Consider the following 17603-nt stretch of genomic DNA (forward strand, 5'->3'; position numbering starts at 1 on the left):
CAGTGTGAATCACTGAAAATATTTTCAACAGTATTAGTAAAAATTTACTCTGGTATATCTAAATCATGGTCAACGTTATTTTTAATTTTATGGCAGGTTACTAAAAAAGTTCCTATTCGATTTAACATTTGACAATTTATTATTTGTAGTCGTGTAATGTGACATACCTAGCAACTCAATCCAACTAGTCCCTGACTTTCTGAATTAAAAATTAAACGGCTTTAGTTAGTGCGGCCTACCTCTGTGACATGAGAGGTGACAACCAATGAATGCTCATCCGGAAGTACAATGCATATAATACAGCGATGAAGAATAAGGAATGCAGGTGTTTTAGGCCACACAAACAGAAAAGAGGCATCTGTATGATGTCTCATGTTTTACGTATATACCACAACAGAATGGTACAAAGAAAAATAATGGCAGAGATTGTGACTGAGCTTACTATACCTGTTAACCCTTCAAACAGCACTAGCTATGTCCGACAGCACATTATTGGCTGTCACATAAAGGGGGAAGAATGACTGTATGGAAGGTCAGCACACAGTCACTAAATGTGACACGCTCAGCAATTTTCAATTGTATAAACTGATAATGGCAATGAGATCAACAACTGCATTTGGCTAGTCTAACATATCCAATGACTAGAATTCACGTAATGTGTTATCTGCTTAAGAAACAATAATACACAATTTTGAACATATCTTTCTTACAACATACAAATAATTGTATTTTAAGGGCTTTGTAACTAATTGACATTGTCCTTTAAAATGAGATAACATCACCTCTCCTCACAGTTTGTAAGAAAAAAATAAACCACAGCAGCCTGTTTCACTTAGTGAACAATAATAACAAGAACAAATTTAACCTTTCATGCAGTCAGGCTGCCATCTTTACCCATGTTACAACAAAGGGCTTTTGATACATCTCAACACACACTTACATCTCTATGAGAACCTGAAGTGACGGATCTTGGCCTCTCTTGTTCAGACTTTTCCATTTCATCTAAAAAGCTCATAATACTTTGCAGCTTGGCCTCTGACAACAATGAACCCCCCTCTCCAAGCACAGGGGAATGATTCATCTTACCCAGACGTTCCAAGTTATCAACTGTGAGAGGATTTGAGTCTCTGTCCTGGAAGATATAGAGGGGGAGTTGGTGATGACAATCATGCATGCTAGCAGCAATGCTTCTGTTGACCCTTACTAAATAAATTCAAGCTGAATGCCATGGCTTAACTTCATTTTTGCATCAAGACTTTAATTACACAAATGCTGTATAAGTTATGTTTAGAATAACATTACAAATGAAACATTGAAATCATAATATTGAAATCACAACCTATACAGGTATGTTTTAAACTGATACTTAAGACTTAAACACTGGAGCAAACTTTGATAATGTGGCCCTACCTTTGTTGAGGTCAAATGCCCTTTAAAACCTCAGGATATGCAAAAGCTTTTGTAAGACTTTTTCTCATTATTGCTAATACATGCTTGGTGACATTTCCCTTGAGTGCTCTTTACTTTCCACGTTAGTTCAGCTTAATGATGATTGATATTCTCATTACTCGTCTTTTTCATTATCCAAGTTAAGCATTTTGCTTTAATTTGTAACTGTGGTTATCATTTATATGTCAACTGCTCACAGTTCAACAACTGATTCCTGGACAGATACTCTGTTGGTCCCCATTTGTGTTTGTCAGGTTCTACTTTGTTTTCTGTGTTAAAACAAACCTTTGTCTTCATGTGTTCTAATTCTGTATTTAGAAATTTGTAAAATCTACACTTGCATTTTACCTAAGGACTTGTCATAGAACTCTGTTGCTACATTCAGGGAAGAGTGCTTTACAAAAATAACCTGAATTAAAATGAATTTATACAGTATCCTTGTTGTTATAAGATTTTTAAAGATGACCGACTTTTTGAATTTGTTTAAACTTTTGCACGCTGCAAGAGGCTATGGTAGCAAGCTTTCTTTATTTGAAAAGGATGGTTCACCCTCCTATTTCATAGCAGTGCTACTTTAAGTAATTAAGTAGCAACCCTAACTATTTTCTTCAAAGGTAATCCATTTAAAATGCTCAATTTCTTATAGTTATACAATGAACAACATTTAGGTATAGGTAAATAAGAATATCAGGAAACACGTATTGTATCATACCTCATCAAAATACAAATATTTCTCCTGCTTATATCTAGTAGGTTCTGGTAGCTGTTCTGGCTCCTCTTCCAACAACTTCAATGTGTCAAGAAGCTCATTGAGTGTTGCCTTTGATTGTGTTCTGCTTGACAGACCCCCATTTTGATTTTCATCTATATCTTCTCCTCTTTGTAGAGCATCCTACATTGGAAGTTATAATGGTACAAAGGTTATCAAGACAGAGACTCTACCGATGTCCTGTAAATCCTATATTCACCTCACCATACAAATGTAAAATGTTTGGAATATGTTTTATATATCTACTATCTTTCACTCTCTTATATATATTATATATTACAGTGGAACCTCGGTTTGCGAGTAACTTAGTTTGCGAGTGTTTTGCAAGACGAGAAAAAATGTTTAATAAATTTTGACTTGATAAACGAGTGAGGTCTTGCAGTACGAGTAGTATGTATACGCTTTGTCTGCTGAGCGTCATGTGATCACAACTGAGCTGATGGTTCTTCTCTTTCTCTCGCTGCGGGATTGTGGGCAATTGTTTCCTACTCTCCATCTGAGTCTGCTTGCCTCACTCATATAGTCAACATCCATACGAGTTTACTACAGCATTAGCACTAGCACAGCATTAGCACTGTGACTGTGTGCGCGTGCGTGTGTGTGTGTGTATGTGTGTGTGCTTGCTCACGTGTGTGTGTGTATGTGTGTGTGTGTGTGTGTGTGTGTGCATGCGCCCACGCTCATGTGTGTGTGTGTGTGTGTGTGTATGAGCTGTGACGTGCGAGTCCCCGTCTTGCACCCTAAAACACGAAGCTGAGTCTCAGTACTTTAGCAACACCAGCTTTATTCAACTTGAAACAGCAACAGCGCAATTATTTATACACAGACACAGCAGTCAGGCAGGGCCCTGCACATTTATAATGTTCCTTGTTCCTTGTATCACCCATCGACGGCAGGCGCTTATAGCATGTCCGCGATGTTTTCGGATTCGCTTTTACGGCAAACTGCTACAGCGCTTGGAGACTGCGATTGCTTTGGGATGCTCTTCCACGTGTCATCCCGTTGGGTGCAATCCCACAAGAGTTTAGAAACTCACTCACACCAGCCATGATTCTTTTCAAAGGTAAAGTGCAAGTTAATTTGTTTTATGTATTTTTACTTTATATTTTGTATTAATCATTTTTATATGAATAGTTCTGGGTTGTGGAACAAATCATCTGATTTTCCATTATTTCTTATGGGGAAATTCACTTTGATATAAGAGTGTTTTGGACTACGCGCACGTTTCCGGAACTAATTACGCTTGCAAACCGAGGTTCCACTGTATATTATATATAGTGATGGATGGCCGGCTAAATATTCCAGCCCACACCTCCAGGCCACCAGGTGGAGCCCTCCCAACAGCATGGAGGTTCTCCGAATTCCAGCAGGGCCTTATGGACCTTGTAGTTTGTATACACAGCCCTGCTGGATACCATGGGGACCACCGAGAGCCACTGTAGGGAGGCTTTCAGACTGCTACGTGCCCTATAACCCGGAAGTGCGTCATGATCACATGACCAGAAGGAACGACGTGCTTTCGGGTTGAAGAAAAGGACTTTTACTCTGACCCAGAAGTAATGAGGACTTGTGGATTGTTGGACAGGAACCACTTCCGGGTCAGGGGGTATAAAAGGACTGTGGGAAAGCCCAGACACTGAGCTGAGCTGGGAGGAAGGGTGGCTAAGCGTCTGGGAGAGGAGGAGAGTGTATTATTGTTGTGTAGTAGGAGAATTGGTATTTATATGAGTAGTGTGGAGTGGAGGGTGCTTAGTGCACGTATTAATAATAGAAAGAATAATAATTATACATCTACCTGATGTTTGGCGTGGTACCCGAGGGTTCAAGGGAGCTCTAGCGCCCCCTACTGTTACAATATATATATATATATATATATATATATATATATATATATATATATATATATATATTTGTCAGGCATGGGCATCAGAGGACTCCTCTAAGGGCTGGGGAAAGGTACACAATAACCCGTCGAGACAAGTGGAAGTCTACTGCTGACTTTGTCCTGTTGTTCTTCTTTCCTTACAGCTCAGAGAAGCTGCCCGGTTAGGGCACTTAACCCCACCCCTTCCGTATGTTGCATTATAAAAGAAGCGCCAATGAAGAAAAAGGCGTCTTTTGCCAGGAGACTGTAACGAGCCACACGGCGGAGGACATGACTCTCGAAAAATCCTTTAGAAGGAAGTAACCCCTGATCGGGATAGCGCATTAGCGCTGTTTTTCATTAATTTTCTTCATTTTGCTTGTTTCGTCTCACAACAATTACAAGGGACAATCCGGTTGGCATCCCAACATTTCAACTGTTTCCAGTCTGTCCTTCCACCGCCCGATCACAATACATATATACACACACACACACATACACAGAAAAATTGAATTAATTTGCAAAAACACTTTTACCTGTGGACTGTGGATTTCAGCTTCAGAAGAGACAGGATGATCTATTATATTTACACAGGAATATACAAACAAAAGACACAAACATTAAATATTACATTAGGCTTTGTGTAATAAATGAAACATAGATCAGCATATTTAAAATGTTGTTGCTTGTAAGATGTGTATTAAAGGACATTCACTTTATTAAGTTTTAATGAGCTTAAGCAAGAGATATGCAAATAAAAAACATTATTTTTCTTTCTAGATAAAGTTTAGAGCATGTTGCAATCTAACGTCCCACAACTTGCAGATACCTTGTACTTGCCTTCTGCTTTCCCATTTCCCCAATTACAGTCTGTTCCCTATTTACTGTCATTGATCCTCTCAGCACAATATTGTCAATAACCTTTTTGTATGATCTGGGATGTTTTCCTTTCCTTCAATCAATACATTGCTTCACTAATGCATTCCTGTTGCTTCCTTCTGTACAAAGATCCAACCATTCCTCATAACATATGCAGTGAATTTCTCAATCAGAATCTTCCTTTCGCTAGGCATGACCAGAGTAACATTCTACTGGCATGGTTCTGAGAAAATGTTATCTGGCTTCAACTGATCCAAACATTCTACCTACCTATTATTTAAAATTTCTTCCTTGAACTGTACTACTCTTCTGCTATGTTCTCCCATTTCGAATACAATTACCCCTAAGAAACCGTTCAAATCTCTGCTCCACAATACCGCCGAGTCCTTCCAAGAAGTTTTCAATACACTTTGGCCTGTTTATTAACTGGTATTCATGCTGCAAATGAATGATATCGTGATGGTGTGCAAACTGTCCCCTGGTCACTTACAGAGACGGAAGAATTACATGCGCCTGATGCTATTAAGAAGTAGCGTGTGTGGCACGCAGCTGGCGGTGGTACCCAGCCGGGACGCCCAAGAGGACCGGAGGAGGGCTCACGCCTCCTCCAGACCATGAGAGGATGTCAATCCTGGTTGTGTTGGGGACCACGGGTACAGGGCTGTGAAGCTCAACCCTGTAGGGGCCCGTGGTCACCGCCAGGGGGCATCCCCGTGCCTGATGGACCCTGGACCCCAGCACTTCCACCACACCAGGAAGTGCTGGGGGGAAGAAGAGAGAGTACACCCGGAGTGCTTCCGGGGAGACAGCCGGCACTTCCGCCACATCGGGGCGTGTTGGTGGAAGATTGCCGGTGCACACCTGGAGCACATCCGGGTATGGATAAAGGGGGCCGCCTCCCTTCATTCGAGGCTGGAGTCGGGTGGAAGAGGACAAGGTCTGAGAGAAGAGAGAAGGAGGTGGTCTGAAGGCATACTGTGGCTTTGGCCTGGACTGTTGGGGTGATTGGTGCTGCGGCACTGGGTTTGTGCACTTAATTAACTGCAAATGAACGTGTGTTGGACTTTTAAAAGATGTCCGTCTGTCTGTGTCCAGGCTATTTCCCACACGTGTTAATATGGTGCTGCAGAGGCAACAGGCACCGACTATGAATGTCAGATTAATAAAGAATTTTTTTAAGGCAGCTTTTGTGAGACACTAACTTTTAAAACAAAGAAAAGATTTACTTAGTGTCGTCCATTATTTTATGACGTAGTTTGACCTGGTAAGAATGTTGCCCCACTTTCGCATGCGTACCTTGCTTTTCTCATTTAAACAGGGAAACAATGGTGGCTTTGAACTAGGGTTGCATGTTTGAGCGGCAGAGGAGAGTTGAAGTGGAAAGTGAAATCAGTTAACTGTTTTATATCAAGCATTCCATTTTAGTGTGCATTTCTCTTTTTTTCCCATGTCCTTAGCAAAAGAATAGTGAATTATATTAAAGGTGTTTATTTGAACATGTGTGGCCACAGTTTAAAGTGAAGTCCCCATTTGGGAATGTGCTGGCCCCATCAATTGGGATTATATGAGTGAATCTCATAGAAGTTAAAACTTCCAGTTTGGGGCATAAACAGGGTTGCTATCATAAGTGGACAGAGTTGGTTAGAGTTTTGGTTTGTTTTCACAGTTAATAGCTGTTTGGCAGCCTTGTAAAAGAACTGACCTTTAATAAGCAGGATTTCTCCTCCTTTCTCTTTTTGAAGTAGTTATATTTACATTAGGTAAGGTGTGCAGCTTTTTGATTGCTAAAGGATCATAGATTCATTTTGTTTAATCTTCTGTCTTGTGTGTGAGCAGCTAGAACCTTTTTTTTTTAAACTTGTAGTGTCTTTGCCATATTTTGAATATAGTTTTGTCCCTGTTTTTATTTATTAATTTATTCAGAATTCTTTGGATTTGTTTTTTTTTTCTGAAACTCCATACTTTTGGATTTGAACTATAAACTTAATAAAACCTCTGTGTTTTCACATCAGTCATTATGCGACATTTCCCTGGGTACCATGGCCATCACCTGGTTATTAACCATTAACAGACCAGTGGCTTGTGACAGATGTTTTTCATTTCTTCCCAAGATACGAAATAAGCTGCCCAAGACCATCTATTGATGTTCAACTGCTTCTTGAAAATACACCTCTTTATAAAACATCTTGAGGCTACTTGTGCTTTCAACATACCTGCTTGCCTTCCCAAAGCCTACAACTATGCCAACCTTATAAACAGTAAACAAAATGTGATTCTTCCTAAACAGATACTTTTTATTCCACCTTTAGCTTTAATTCCCATTTACTATGTTTACACTTTTCTCTACTATTTGCTAAAACTGTACCTTGAGATGACTCAGGCATAATGTAAACATACTGAATACATAATTCACCTTGAATCAAAGCATCTGTCAAATAAGAAATATCAACAGTTCTTGTCATTACAGCCTGATGACTGACCTTTGTTGGTGGCTTTGACGTCATCACTGGATCGGCTGCTGGGAAATGACTTGAAAGGCTTCTTTTTCCCAACTTTTCCTTCTTGTCTCAGTGCAGCTAACTCTTCTTCTGCCACTCGCTGAACCTCACTCATTCTCTGTGCTCTTTTATTCTGTAACTCCTGCAAGAACACAAATCATAGTCACCATGCAGAGTGCAGACTGTGGGCAGATTGTTAATTATAAACTGCCTGGAATCCTTACCTGAATCGCAGCTTTTCTGGCCAAACGTGCCTTCTCCTCACGGATCTTTTTCCGATCATCAGGAGTCTTTTTTTGAACGTCCTGCACTTTAGTCTCTTCAGCCTTTTGTACCCTCTCCTAATAATATATTTTATTTATATAGCATCTTCCCCATGCTCACAGAGTCTCAGAAAGAACACTGGGGTATATATAACATTGGATACAAATAATATCCACATAGAACACTAAAAACAGATGAATACAGGATATACAAAACATTAAACAGAATAAAAGACCACAAACCAGAGTAAAATACTAAATTCAATACTAGAAGAAAAGCCTTAACAAATAACATCATTTGTGATATAAAACACACAAATTAAAAACTGAAAGAGGGTTAAGTTAAACGCCTTCCTGAACAGATGAGATTTAAGTTGTTTTTAAAAGAATAAATTGAATCAACTGAACTAATGAATTTAGGAATTTGATTACAAAGTGTGGGGACTATGCAATTAAAAGCCCTGTCACCCAGAGAGTGTACGTTAGTGTGAGGGACAACAAGATGGCCAGAATAAGAGGACCTTAGTGGGTGAACAAGCAGCAGAGTTAATGAAAAGGTCACTGATGTAGTCTGGTGTGAGGCCATTGAAAGCTTTGTAGGTTATTAATAAAATTTAATATTCAATCCTGTAAGACACATGGAGCCAATTAAGGTGAAGTAGAGTGGGTGTTATGTGCTCGCTGTTGCTGGTCTGTCTAAGGATTCTTGCAGCAGAGTTTTGAATCAACTGGAGCTGTGATAAAAGATTAAAAGTGAACCTGCCAGTAGAGAGTTACAATAACTGATGCAGGAAGTAATGAAAGCATGGACAAGTTTCTCAGCATTAGAACAGGAGAGGAATAAGCGAACACAGGACATGTTTACGAAGGTAGAAGTAACAAAGTTTCTTAATGTGGTTTATGTGGGCAGAATACGAAAAGGAGGAATCAAAAATGACACCAAGATTGCTTGCACTCGAAGAAGGTCTGATGAGATCGTCAAGAATGACTGAAAAGGAGCTCACTTTCTTAAGTTGCGCTTTAGTGCCAATTTGCAGGAGTTCAGTTTTGTTGCAATTTAATTTTAAAGAGTTCTGCTCCATCCAGATTTGAATTTCATTGAGGCACGTTGTGAGGTGAAAAAGCTTCGATAAAGTTTCACTTTTAACTTTGAAATAAGAGCTGATTAATGTCTGACACCACACAGCAAGGATTTGTGATAATCAGATTATTCAGCCACGTTATCAGTAATTAGTATATTACTCTTTCATTCAATAGCATCATCTTTAAATGTCTCTTGTTTGCACTGCAATTTCCTTTCTACTAAAAATAAATGCTGAGGAAAAGCTCTGACCAGGGTTAAGCAAATTTAACAATTACCTGTTTCTTGGAGGCGAGCAAGCGTTTAAGAGCAGCCTCTCCTACTCGTCGTCTCTTAGCATGCCTCCTGTACCAACGCTGGATGATCAATGCTGCATGGTTCACCTGCTGAATAAATCTGTTAACAAAGCAAAAAGAAAAATCAAGAAAAAAGAAAGATGGACTATACAAAAAAAAATACAGAAATGTAAAAAGTCTTTGAAATGAGTAGATGAGAAATGAATTAGTAAAAGCATGAGCATCAAAGGTGTTACACTGTAAAGGAGTGCCCTAATCACTTAAGCAATACAACTTATTCAATATTTGTTGATTGGCCAATCAGCTTATAAATGGGGAAAACACTGATTTTAAGAAAATAGAAAAACTAATCCAAGTACATGCTTGCCTACTCACTATTTGCATTTAAATTCTTCAACCTTTAAGATATCAGTACTGGGAGAAGGTAACTTTTTAAAAATTGTTTTTTTAGTTTATGGGTTAGGTCTATTTATCTTAGCTTCATTTCTTCAAGCCTCTTGATTCAGTTTGAGACACTGAAAATATACTTTTCTTTACTTGATAGTGAAGCAAACAGCACAAAGCAACTGCTGAGTGGCATTCAGAGAAACGTAATTGAAATGGAATGAGAACTGTTTCACTGTCTATGAAAGACTCACAATAAAAATATTAACTGATGTCCCTCTAATACAAGACCACCAAAACGTTTTTTCAGTATTTTAACACGTACAGTGGAACCTTGGTTTGCGAGTAACTTGGTTTACGAGTGTTTTGCAAGACAAGAAAAAATTTTTAATAAATTTTGACTTGATAAACGAGCGAGGTCTTGCAGTACGAGTAGTATGTATAAGCTTTGTCTGCTGAGCGTCATGTGATCACAACTGAGCTGATGGTTCTCCTCTCTCTCTCGCTGCGGGATTGTGGGCAATCGTCTCCTATTCTCCGTCTGAGTTGGCTTGCCTCACTCATATAGTCAACATCCGTACGAGCGTATACTGTTTACTACAGCATTAGCATTGTGACTGTGTGTGCGCATGTGTGTGTATGTGTGTGTGCTCGCTCGCGTGTGTGTGTGTGTGTATGTGTGTGCTCGCGCACGCGTGTGTGCTGTGACGTGCAAGTCCCCGTCTTGCACCCTAAAACACGAAGCTGTGTCTCAGTACTTTAGCAACACCAGCTTTATTCAGCTTGAAACAGCAACAGAGCGGTTATTTATACACAGACACAGCAGTCAGGCAGGGCCCTGCACATTTATAATGTTCCTTGTATCACCCATCGACGGCAGACGCTTATAGCATGTCCGCTACAGCGCTGGGAGACTGCGATTGCTTTGGGACGCTCTTCCGCGTGTCGTCCCGTTGGGTGCAATCCCACAAGAGTTTAGAAACTCACTCACACCAGCCATGATTCTTTTCAAAGGTAAAGTGCAGTTTAATTTGTTTTATGTATTTTTACTTTATATTTTGTTTTAATCATTTTTATATGAATAGTTTTGGGTTGTGGAACAAATCATCTGAGCTTCCATTATTTCTTATGGGGAAATTCACTTTGATATACGAGTGCTTTGGACTACGTGCACGTTTCCGGAACGAATTATGCTCGCAAACCGAGGTTCCACTGTATAATGTGTTGTCTTAATATGTGTGTAAAGTTGATAAATGCCTTACCCAAAGGTCTTAAGTTCTTCTTAGAACTTCATTACTATTACTACATTTTTAAATCACCTTAAAGCCTAACTTAACTAGCTCAAACAATCTGCTATGAACCTGACTCTTTAACAAAATAGTTTGTCACCACGAGAACAATGACAAGTGAAGTGTCTTTCCAGGAAAATTAAGCATCACCTTTCAGCCTCTTCTTCTGTCACTTCCAGTCTTCTTTGCTGATTGGGACTGCTACAGGTTGCATTGTTATTGGATGATGAGAAGTTCTTCTGAGACTTGGTTAGGGAGCCATTTTCTAGAGTACCATCTTCATTAACAGTAGCCTTGACAATGTTGCTATGAGTAAATGGATACAAATACAGAAGGTGTAACAAGTGAATATGTTACATTAGAGGCATACAGCATATATGCTTACTGTCCAGCAAAACAGGTTTCCTGGAAGAATACTTCATGTTTGACCAAAAGAACACTGTGAACTAGCAAGTGGAACGGTGCATATTTTCAACATTTCTTATAAGGGTTTCACAACTTCACACATGATCTATATTTGTTATTGTTTAACCATATGCAAAACAGCAGAGTGACCCAGTTGATAGAGGAAATTGCATGAAAAATGTATTCATATATTCCTGTAGTGAGAAGTCAAGCAAAATGACACCTTTTATTGGCTAACTAAAAAGATTATAATATGCAAGCTTTCGAGGCAACTCAGGCCTCTTCTTCAGGCAAGATTTAGTTAGCCAATAAAAGGTGTCATTTTGCTTGACTTTTCACTACATCCATAATGGCTAACACCCTAGTATTACAGTCATCTATTCCTGATAAAGGTATGAGTGGATTGCACAAATCTCTGCTAATAATGTTTAGTGTTGCAGGATGCTAAACCCAATTCTGGCATCTTCAGACAAAAAAGGATGGAGTGTTTACATGTGCTTTAATAACTCGGTTATTCATAGAAACCTGGTTTCTAAAATGCCATATATTCTTGATGATAAACCAGGATGTTGGTCTCTGAGAAAACTGGTTAACGCACATAGATTTCTCTGTGAGTAATGCAGTTATTTGGCCATGTAACCATTAACCTAGTTACTGTTAAGGATTTTTTAGTCTGTGCATGTTCATTGCACTCTGTTTACCGAATTAGCGTCACACACGCTTTCAGCAGCCATAGGTGGAAGCATCCACAAGTTTAATTTCGTGAGGAAAATACTTGGACAATTGCGTTATACCTTCTCCTGGTTTAAATAATCTGTCTAAATATTTCATAAATTGATAAATTTATGTTTACAGTGCTAAACTATGTAGCTCAATCTCAAGAGCAGTATGGTAATGTGTAATAACTAATGTGCCTTACATAGTCCACTTACTTTGTTTAATTTAAAATACCCAAGTTATTATTATCCCAGCATCACTTGGCGTAAGGCAATAAGCACACATACTTGTGCACTGCTCTTTTGTGGAGTTCAATAGCATAGCATCGCTGCTCAACTTTTTTGACTTTATCAAGGCTTTCAACAGTGTATACCGAGAATCACTATGGTGAACCTACAGCTCTGCAGAAATCCACCACTTTACATTGGCATCTTTAAAGATGTATACCAGAATTTTATGTGTTGCGTCAAGACCGAGGAGGGCTTCACAGACAACTTTGCCATCAGGACCCTTATTCGGCAAGGGTGCATCTTATCACCACTTCTGTTGATTGTCACCATGGATTTCGCCATTTGGAGGGTGATGGGTGCTAAGCAAATGGGCATTCAGTGGACAGAAGACAACCAACTCCACGATCTGGACTTTGCAGATGACATAGTACAGCTAGCCAAAAAACAGCTGACTCAAGAATACAACAATGCAGCTTGAAGAGAGGCGGGAAAATAGGTCTCCAGATCAACAGCAGCAAAACAAAAGCAATTAGCATATACCGAGCCGCAAGACTATTTATCACCATGGGAGGACAGTCTATGGAAGAAGTCACCGAATGGGGAGTACCATCAATGGAAATGGTAGTGCGGACAAGGACATGCAACGGTGTATTGTCCAGGCAACGGCAGTATTCCATTGCATGTACCAAAGCTGGTGAACATCATTGATCGACTTCACGGTGAAGGTTCGACTCTATAATAGCACCATGGTGCCAACTGCCACATGAGCTAAAAGGATATGAAGAATGATGAAAAGCATCACCTGACGCCTCAACATATTTCACCAAAGATGCCCAGGACAAATACTTGGTATTACGTACCAGAATCACATTACCAACGAGGAAGTGCTGTAGATGAGTGGCCTGCCAAAACTGGAAGACACTGTCTTTGGCCAAAGAATGCGTCTTGTGGGCCATGCTTTCTGGCTACTGGACCACCAAACCCCCAAGACCGCGATGAACTGGAATCCCAGAAATGAGACAAGAAAGCAGGAATACCCATTTAAGACCTGGTGAGTAACCTGCCAAGAAGATCTCAAAGCCATCAATATTGAGTGGGAAAATGTTCCAGATATCGTGACTGAATGAAGATGGGGGTGACAACTTGCTGCCCAATGTGATGAATGGCACAGGAGGAACTAAACTAAAACTAAAAACATGAAGGATTAAATATATATAAAATACACAAGAAATTGATCACAGGCTTCAAAATTGTTTTTAGATTCTCAGTGGCCGATGATCTTTGACTCTTATTTATTTATTTTTTTTACACAGTTTAATGATGTTAGAGTGCTTTGCCAAAAAAGAATTAGATTACTTGTGCATGTAAATAAACATTTTCAAGAAACCTGGTTTCTGCCTTAAATTGGGTTATTCACCTTATCCAGATTAGGTGTGTGCATGTAAACACACTCCATGAATGGGATGTGTGTCTAGTGCAGGTATTCCTACATCCAAACTTACTCATTCTAGTGAATGTGGACTCACCAGTGAAATTCAAATGCAGATCTTTGGAATATGGGCCAAACCAAAGAAAATTTCACCCAACCGAGGAAGAACCCACAGACTTTGCTCAAATAATAATAACTGGGCCAGGATTCAAACCGAGGTACCTGAAACTTTGGGACATTAATGACAACCTCCCACTTAGTGATTTTGTTTATTGTGTTTATAGAGAACATAATAACTCTATATTATAAATAACAATGGACCAGATTCCTTGCTGAAATGAGACCACTGTAAAAAATGTCAGCAAATTTAACAGTAAAAATACTGTAAATGGTGAAAGTAAAAAATCTTTTCTGAAAAAAAAAGGAAAATTGCCTTATGTTCTACTAAAAATTATCTGTATATCTTAAAAAATACATTTCATTATTTTTTTACAGCCAAGTTCTGTAAAATCGATATTTTTCTACCTTTAAAATATGCTACATACCGTTTACTGATGCATTAAAATTACACTGAAAAAATCTGTTAATTTTACAGTGTAAAACTGTTAAATAACGAAGGTAAACAACTGTAAAATGTAAAACGGTAAAGCACTGTTTCAGTAACACCAAAGTTACGATATTTGCATACAGACACGCCCCCCTTTACCATATTGTTCCTGGTGAACCACATACCTTTAGTTGGGAAAAAAACTTAAACTAAGTTGACAATCTTATTTTTCCCTGCGTGCTGAAGGTTTTTTGAGGTTATGAAAGCTGATTTAAAGTGGGTTGTATTCGATAAGCTGGCACACCTGTAGGACACCATACACCACAAAAGCAAACTTTACTTCCCCACCAGACAATGTGCCTTAATTTCCTTAAACATTGAATTGTTTTCAATGTGTATAATTAAATGGTAGATGTTTGCTATTGGTTGTTACTTTACTAATGTAAACTGTGTACTGGGGTTTGACCCTGACAATACTTTCTAATGGATTATTTACAGTGATCCCTCGCTATATCGCGCTTCGCCTTTCGCGGCTTCACTCCATCACGGATTTTATATGTAAGCATATTTAAATATATATCGCGGATTTTTCGCTGCTTCGCGGGTTTCTGCGGACAATGGGTCTTTTAATTTCTGGTACATGCTTCCTCAGTTGGTTTGCCCAGTTGATTTCATACAAGGGACGCTATTGGCAGATGGCTGAGAAGCTACCCAACTTACTTTCTCTCTCTCTCTCTCTTGCGCTGACAGTAGGGGGGTGTGAGCAGGGGGGCTGTTCGCACACCTAGACGATAGAGACGTTGCTACCTTCTGTGTGCAGCTGCTTCCTGAAGGACAAGCTGCAATGTGCTTCGCATACTTAAAAGCTCAAAGGGCACGTACTGATTTTTGACTTTGTTTTTCTCTGGCTCTCTCTCTCTCCCTGCTCCTGACGGAGGGGGTGTGAGCTGCCGCCTTCAACAGCATTGTACCGGCGGTGCTTCGCATACTTAGAACAGCCCTATTTGATTTGTTTGCTTTTCTCTCTCTGACGCGCACTCCGTTGAAGAGGAAGATATGTTTGCATTCTTTTAATTGTGAGACAGAACTGTCATCTCTGTCTTGTCATGGAGTACAGTTTAAACTTTTGAAAAAGAGACAAATGTTTGTTTGCAGTGTTTGAATAATGTTCCTGTCTCTTTACAACCTCCTGTGTTTCTGCGCAAATCTGTGACCCAAGCATGACAATATAAAAATAACCATATAAACATATGGTTTCTACTTCGCGGATTTTCTTATTTCGCGGGTGGCTCTGGAACGCAACCCCCGCGATGGAGGAGGGATTACTGTATTAGCATATTTATTAGTGATGCACCGATATGGAAATTCTGGAATACCGATAACCAATATGTTTTTGTCCATCTTTGCCAATACTGATGGCTGATATATACAGTATATTTCTTTATTTAATTCAGGTATGAATGTTTTAGGTATGATGAAAATATATCTTGCATTATCAAAGAAACAACAGTAGCATGTGAAACAGAGATTAACTTTTTATTAACTTGCTGAATTTTATGCTCATCTTTGCTATATAAGCAGCCGGTACTTTATGCGGGGGGAGAAAGAGCAACATATGGCTCATCTCTATAGAAAAAATACTCCAGGTCATGTACAAAAATCTGCTTAACATATACATTCTGAGTAACTTAAGCACATCAAGACACCATGCCATTACATAACATGGCATTAAGTATATTATCAAAAAAAATGAACGCATATTCTTTGTGATATAATCAGACATATATTACTTTTAAGTAAAACTAAAATAAAGGGTACAATGAGGCCAGTAACCATGTGCTTAAGTTGGCTTCTTTAAAACTACAAATGGTACGTTTTTCTTAACAAAAAGAAGCATTTCTGCCTTTTCAGCAGCAAGCTTGTTTCTCTTTTCATTTACTATATTTGACACAGTTGAAAAAAGCTGTTAACTGTCTACACTGGTACAAGGTGCCAATAGGTACTTGATCACTGCCTTGGCCAAGGTTTAGAAAAGGGCTGCATTGCTTTTCCAATACTGGAGGGCACAGTTATTTGTGGAGATAGGGGGCTCGCTGAGATAGTTATTCAGCCAGAAAAAAAAAAGTTTACAAACATTTACCTATATTATAATAAAAAAATAAATTATTATTAGGTTGACCAGATTTGTGGTAAAGAAAAACAGGACAACAACCTGTACCAACCACAGCCATTAATAAAAACTTGTGATGTTGAAAGCTTGATGCATAATGATTTGGGTCATATAAAGGGAATTCTTGTTGACAAGCCTGAATTATATTGGTTGGCTGTATCGGTTAAAATGTACACATCTGACCGATTTCGATGTCGTAATTTTTACTGAACATTGGCCGATAACAATACAGTTCCCGATATATCGTGCATCTCTAATATTTATTACACTGTATGAATTTCTGCATATGGTTAAACATTCCCTTCTGTTGGAATGTGTTGTAAAGAAAAAGCAGTTATTTACAACAAAGTTATACCGTAGACCTAAAAATATTGTCACCCTATTTATTACGGAAAAATTTTTGCAACCCAGCTGCCAGTTTTTTATTGGAAAATTGACATTTTTATAGACCTAAAAACACTGCCACTTTTTTTTTTTTACAGTAAAATTCTGGTTACCCAGCTGCCAGTACTTTACCATAAATTTAACATTATTTTTTTTTTCCCCCCAGAGTACTTGTTATTTTAGGGTTTTCTTCAAGTGACATGCTTGTGAGTTATCCTTAAGTATTCTTTTCACAAGCCTAACATTAATTTCTCCAGTAAAACTTCTGTTAGGGTACTGAGCTCCAATTTTTCGAAAATGCAGCAAGCAGCTACCTTGATTAGGCTTGAATTTCCCTCTATTGTATTTAACATTTTTAAGGGCTTTCCTTTGACAACCATACAATGATTACATAATTGAAAAAAATATCAAATACGGTCTTGTGTAAAAAACTTGGTTCCTCAACTGCCTCAACTATATTCTCAAATTGTGTACCTAGGAGAAAATGATTTTACTCCTGTAGAGTCTCATTATATACAGTACTTATACCTACTTGAGAGATGTGGGCTTCTGGTTAGAGCTTTTTGGGGTCAGCTGCTTATCAGGGTAATTGTTGTGAAGGATGGTAGTGACCGAGTTGCCAACAGTTCCTTTGTTGCTCCTGAAATTAAATACACATAAGCAGACAAGTCTACTTTACAATAGTCACAATGGTTTTTGTAAACACGGTTACATTTGGGCCATAGAACACTACAAACCACTGCAGACTTGCTTGCACATAAACACCGACAGCCAATTTGAAATAGGAATTACTGACCTATTGTTAGCTGTGAAATTGGCAGCTAGAGTCACTACAGCTTCTTTTTTCTTCATGCCAGTGGGAGATTCACAACTACTTGTACTACGAGCGCTTCCTTGGATTGGAAAGGCTCGGGGATGGTCATCCTGGTAAAATACAAAATACATAAAC

General features: G+C 38.9%; 1 protein-coding gene across 3 annotated transcripts in view; it reads right to left on the minus strand.

Annotated features, from left to right (window-relative positions):
* Window positions 1-17603, minus strand: part of cep131 (centrosomal protein 131) — a 76741-nt gene that overhangs the window by 44866 nt on the left and 14272 nt on the right. For all 3 annotated transcript variants that reach the window (XM_028819050.2, XM_051936270.1, XM_051936271.1), the window contains exons 6-14: window positions 17451-17578; window positions 17187-17294; window positions 10923-11078; window positions 9082-9199; window positions 7684-7800; window positions 7442-7601; window positions 4619-4659; window positions 2162-2341; window positions 941-1132 (exon numbers count right to left, since the gene is read on the minus strand). In XM_028819050.2, the coding sequence (XP_028674883.2) occupies window positions 941-1132; window positions 2162-2341; window positions 4619-4659; window positions 7442-7601; window positions 7684-7800; window positions 9082-9199; window positions 10923-11078; window positions 17187-17294; window positions 17451-17578 (1200 nt within the window). The remainder of the gene's footprint in view (window positions 1-940; window positions 1133-2161; window positions 2342-4618; window positions 4660-7441; window positions 7602-7683; window positions 7801-9081; window positions 9200-10922; window positions 11079-17186; window positions 17295-17450; window positions 17579-17603) is intronic.

The sequence above is a fragment of the Erpetoichthys calabaricus genome, chromosome 14 (genome assembly GCF_900747795.2).
Source record: "Erpetoichthys calabaricus chromosome 14, fErpCal1.3, whole genome shotgun sequence".
Classification (NCBI taxonomy): Eukaryota; Metazoa; Chordata; class Cladistia; order Polypteriformes; family Polypteridae; genus Erpetoichthys; species Erpetoichthys calabaricus.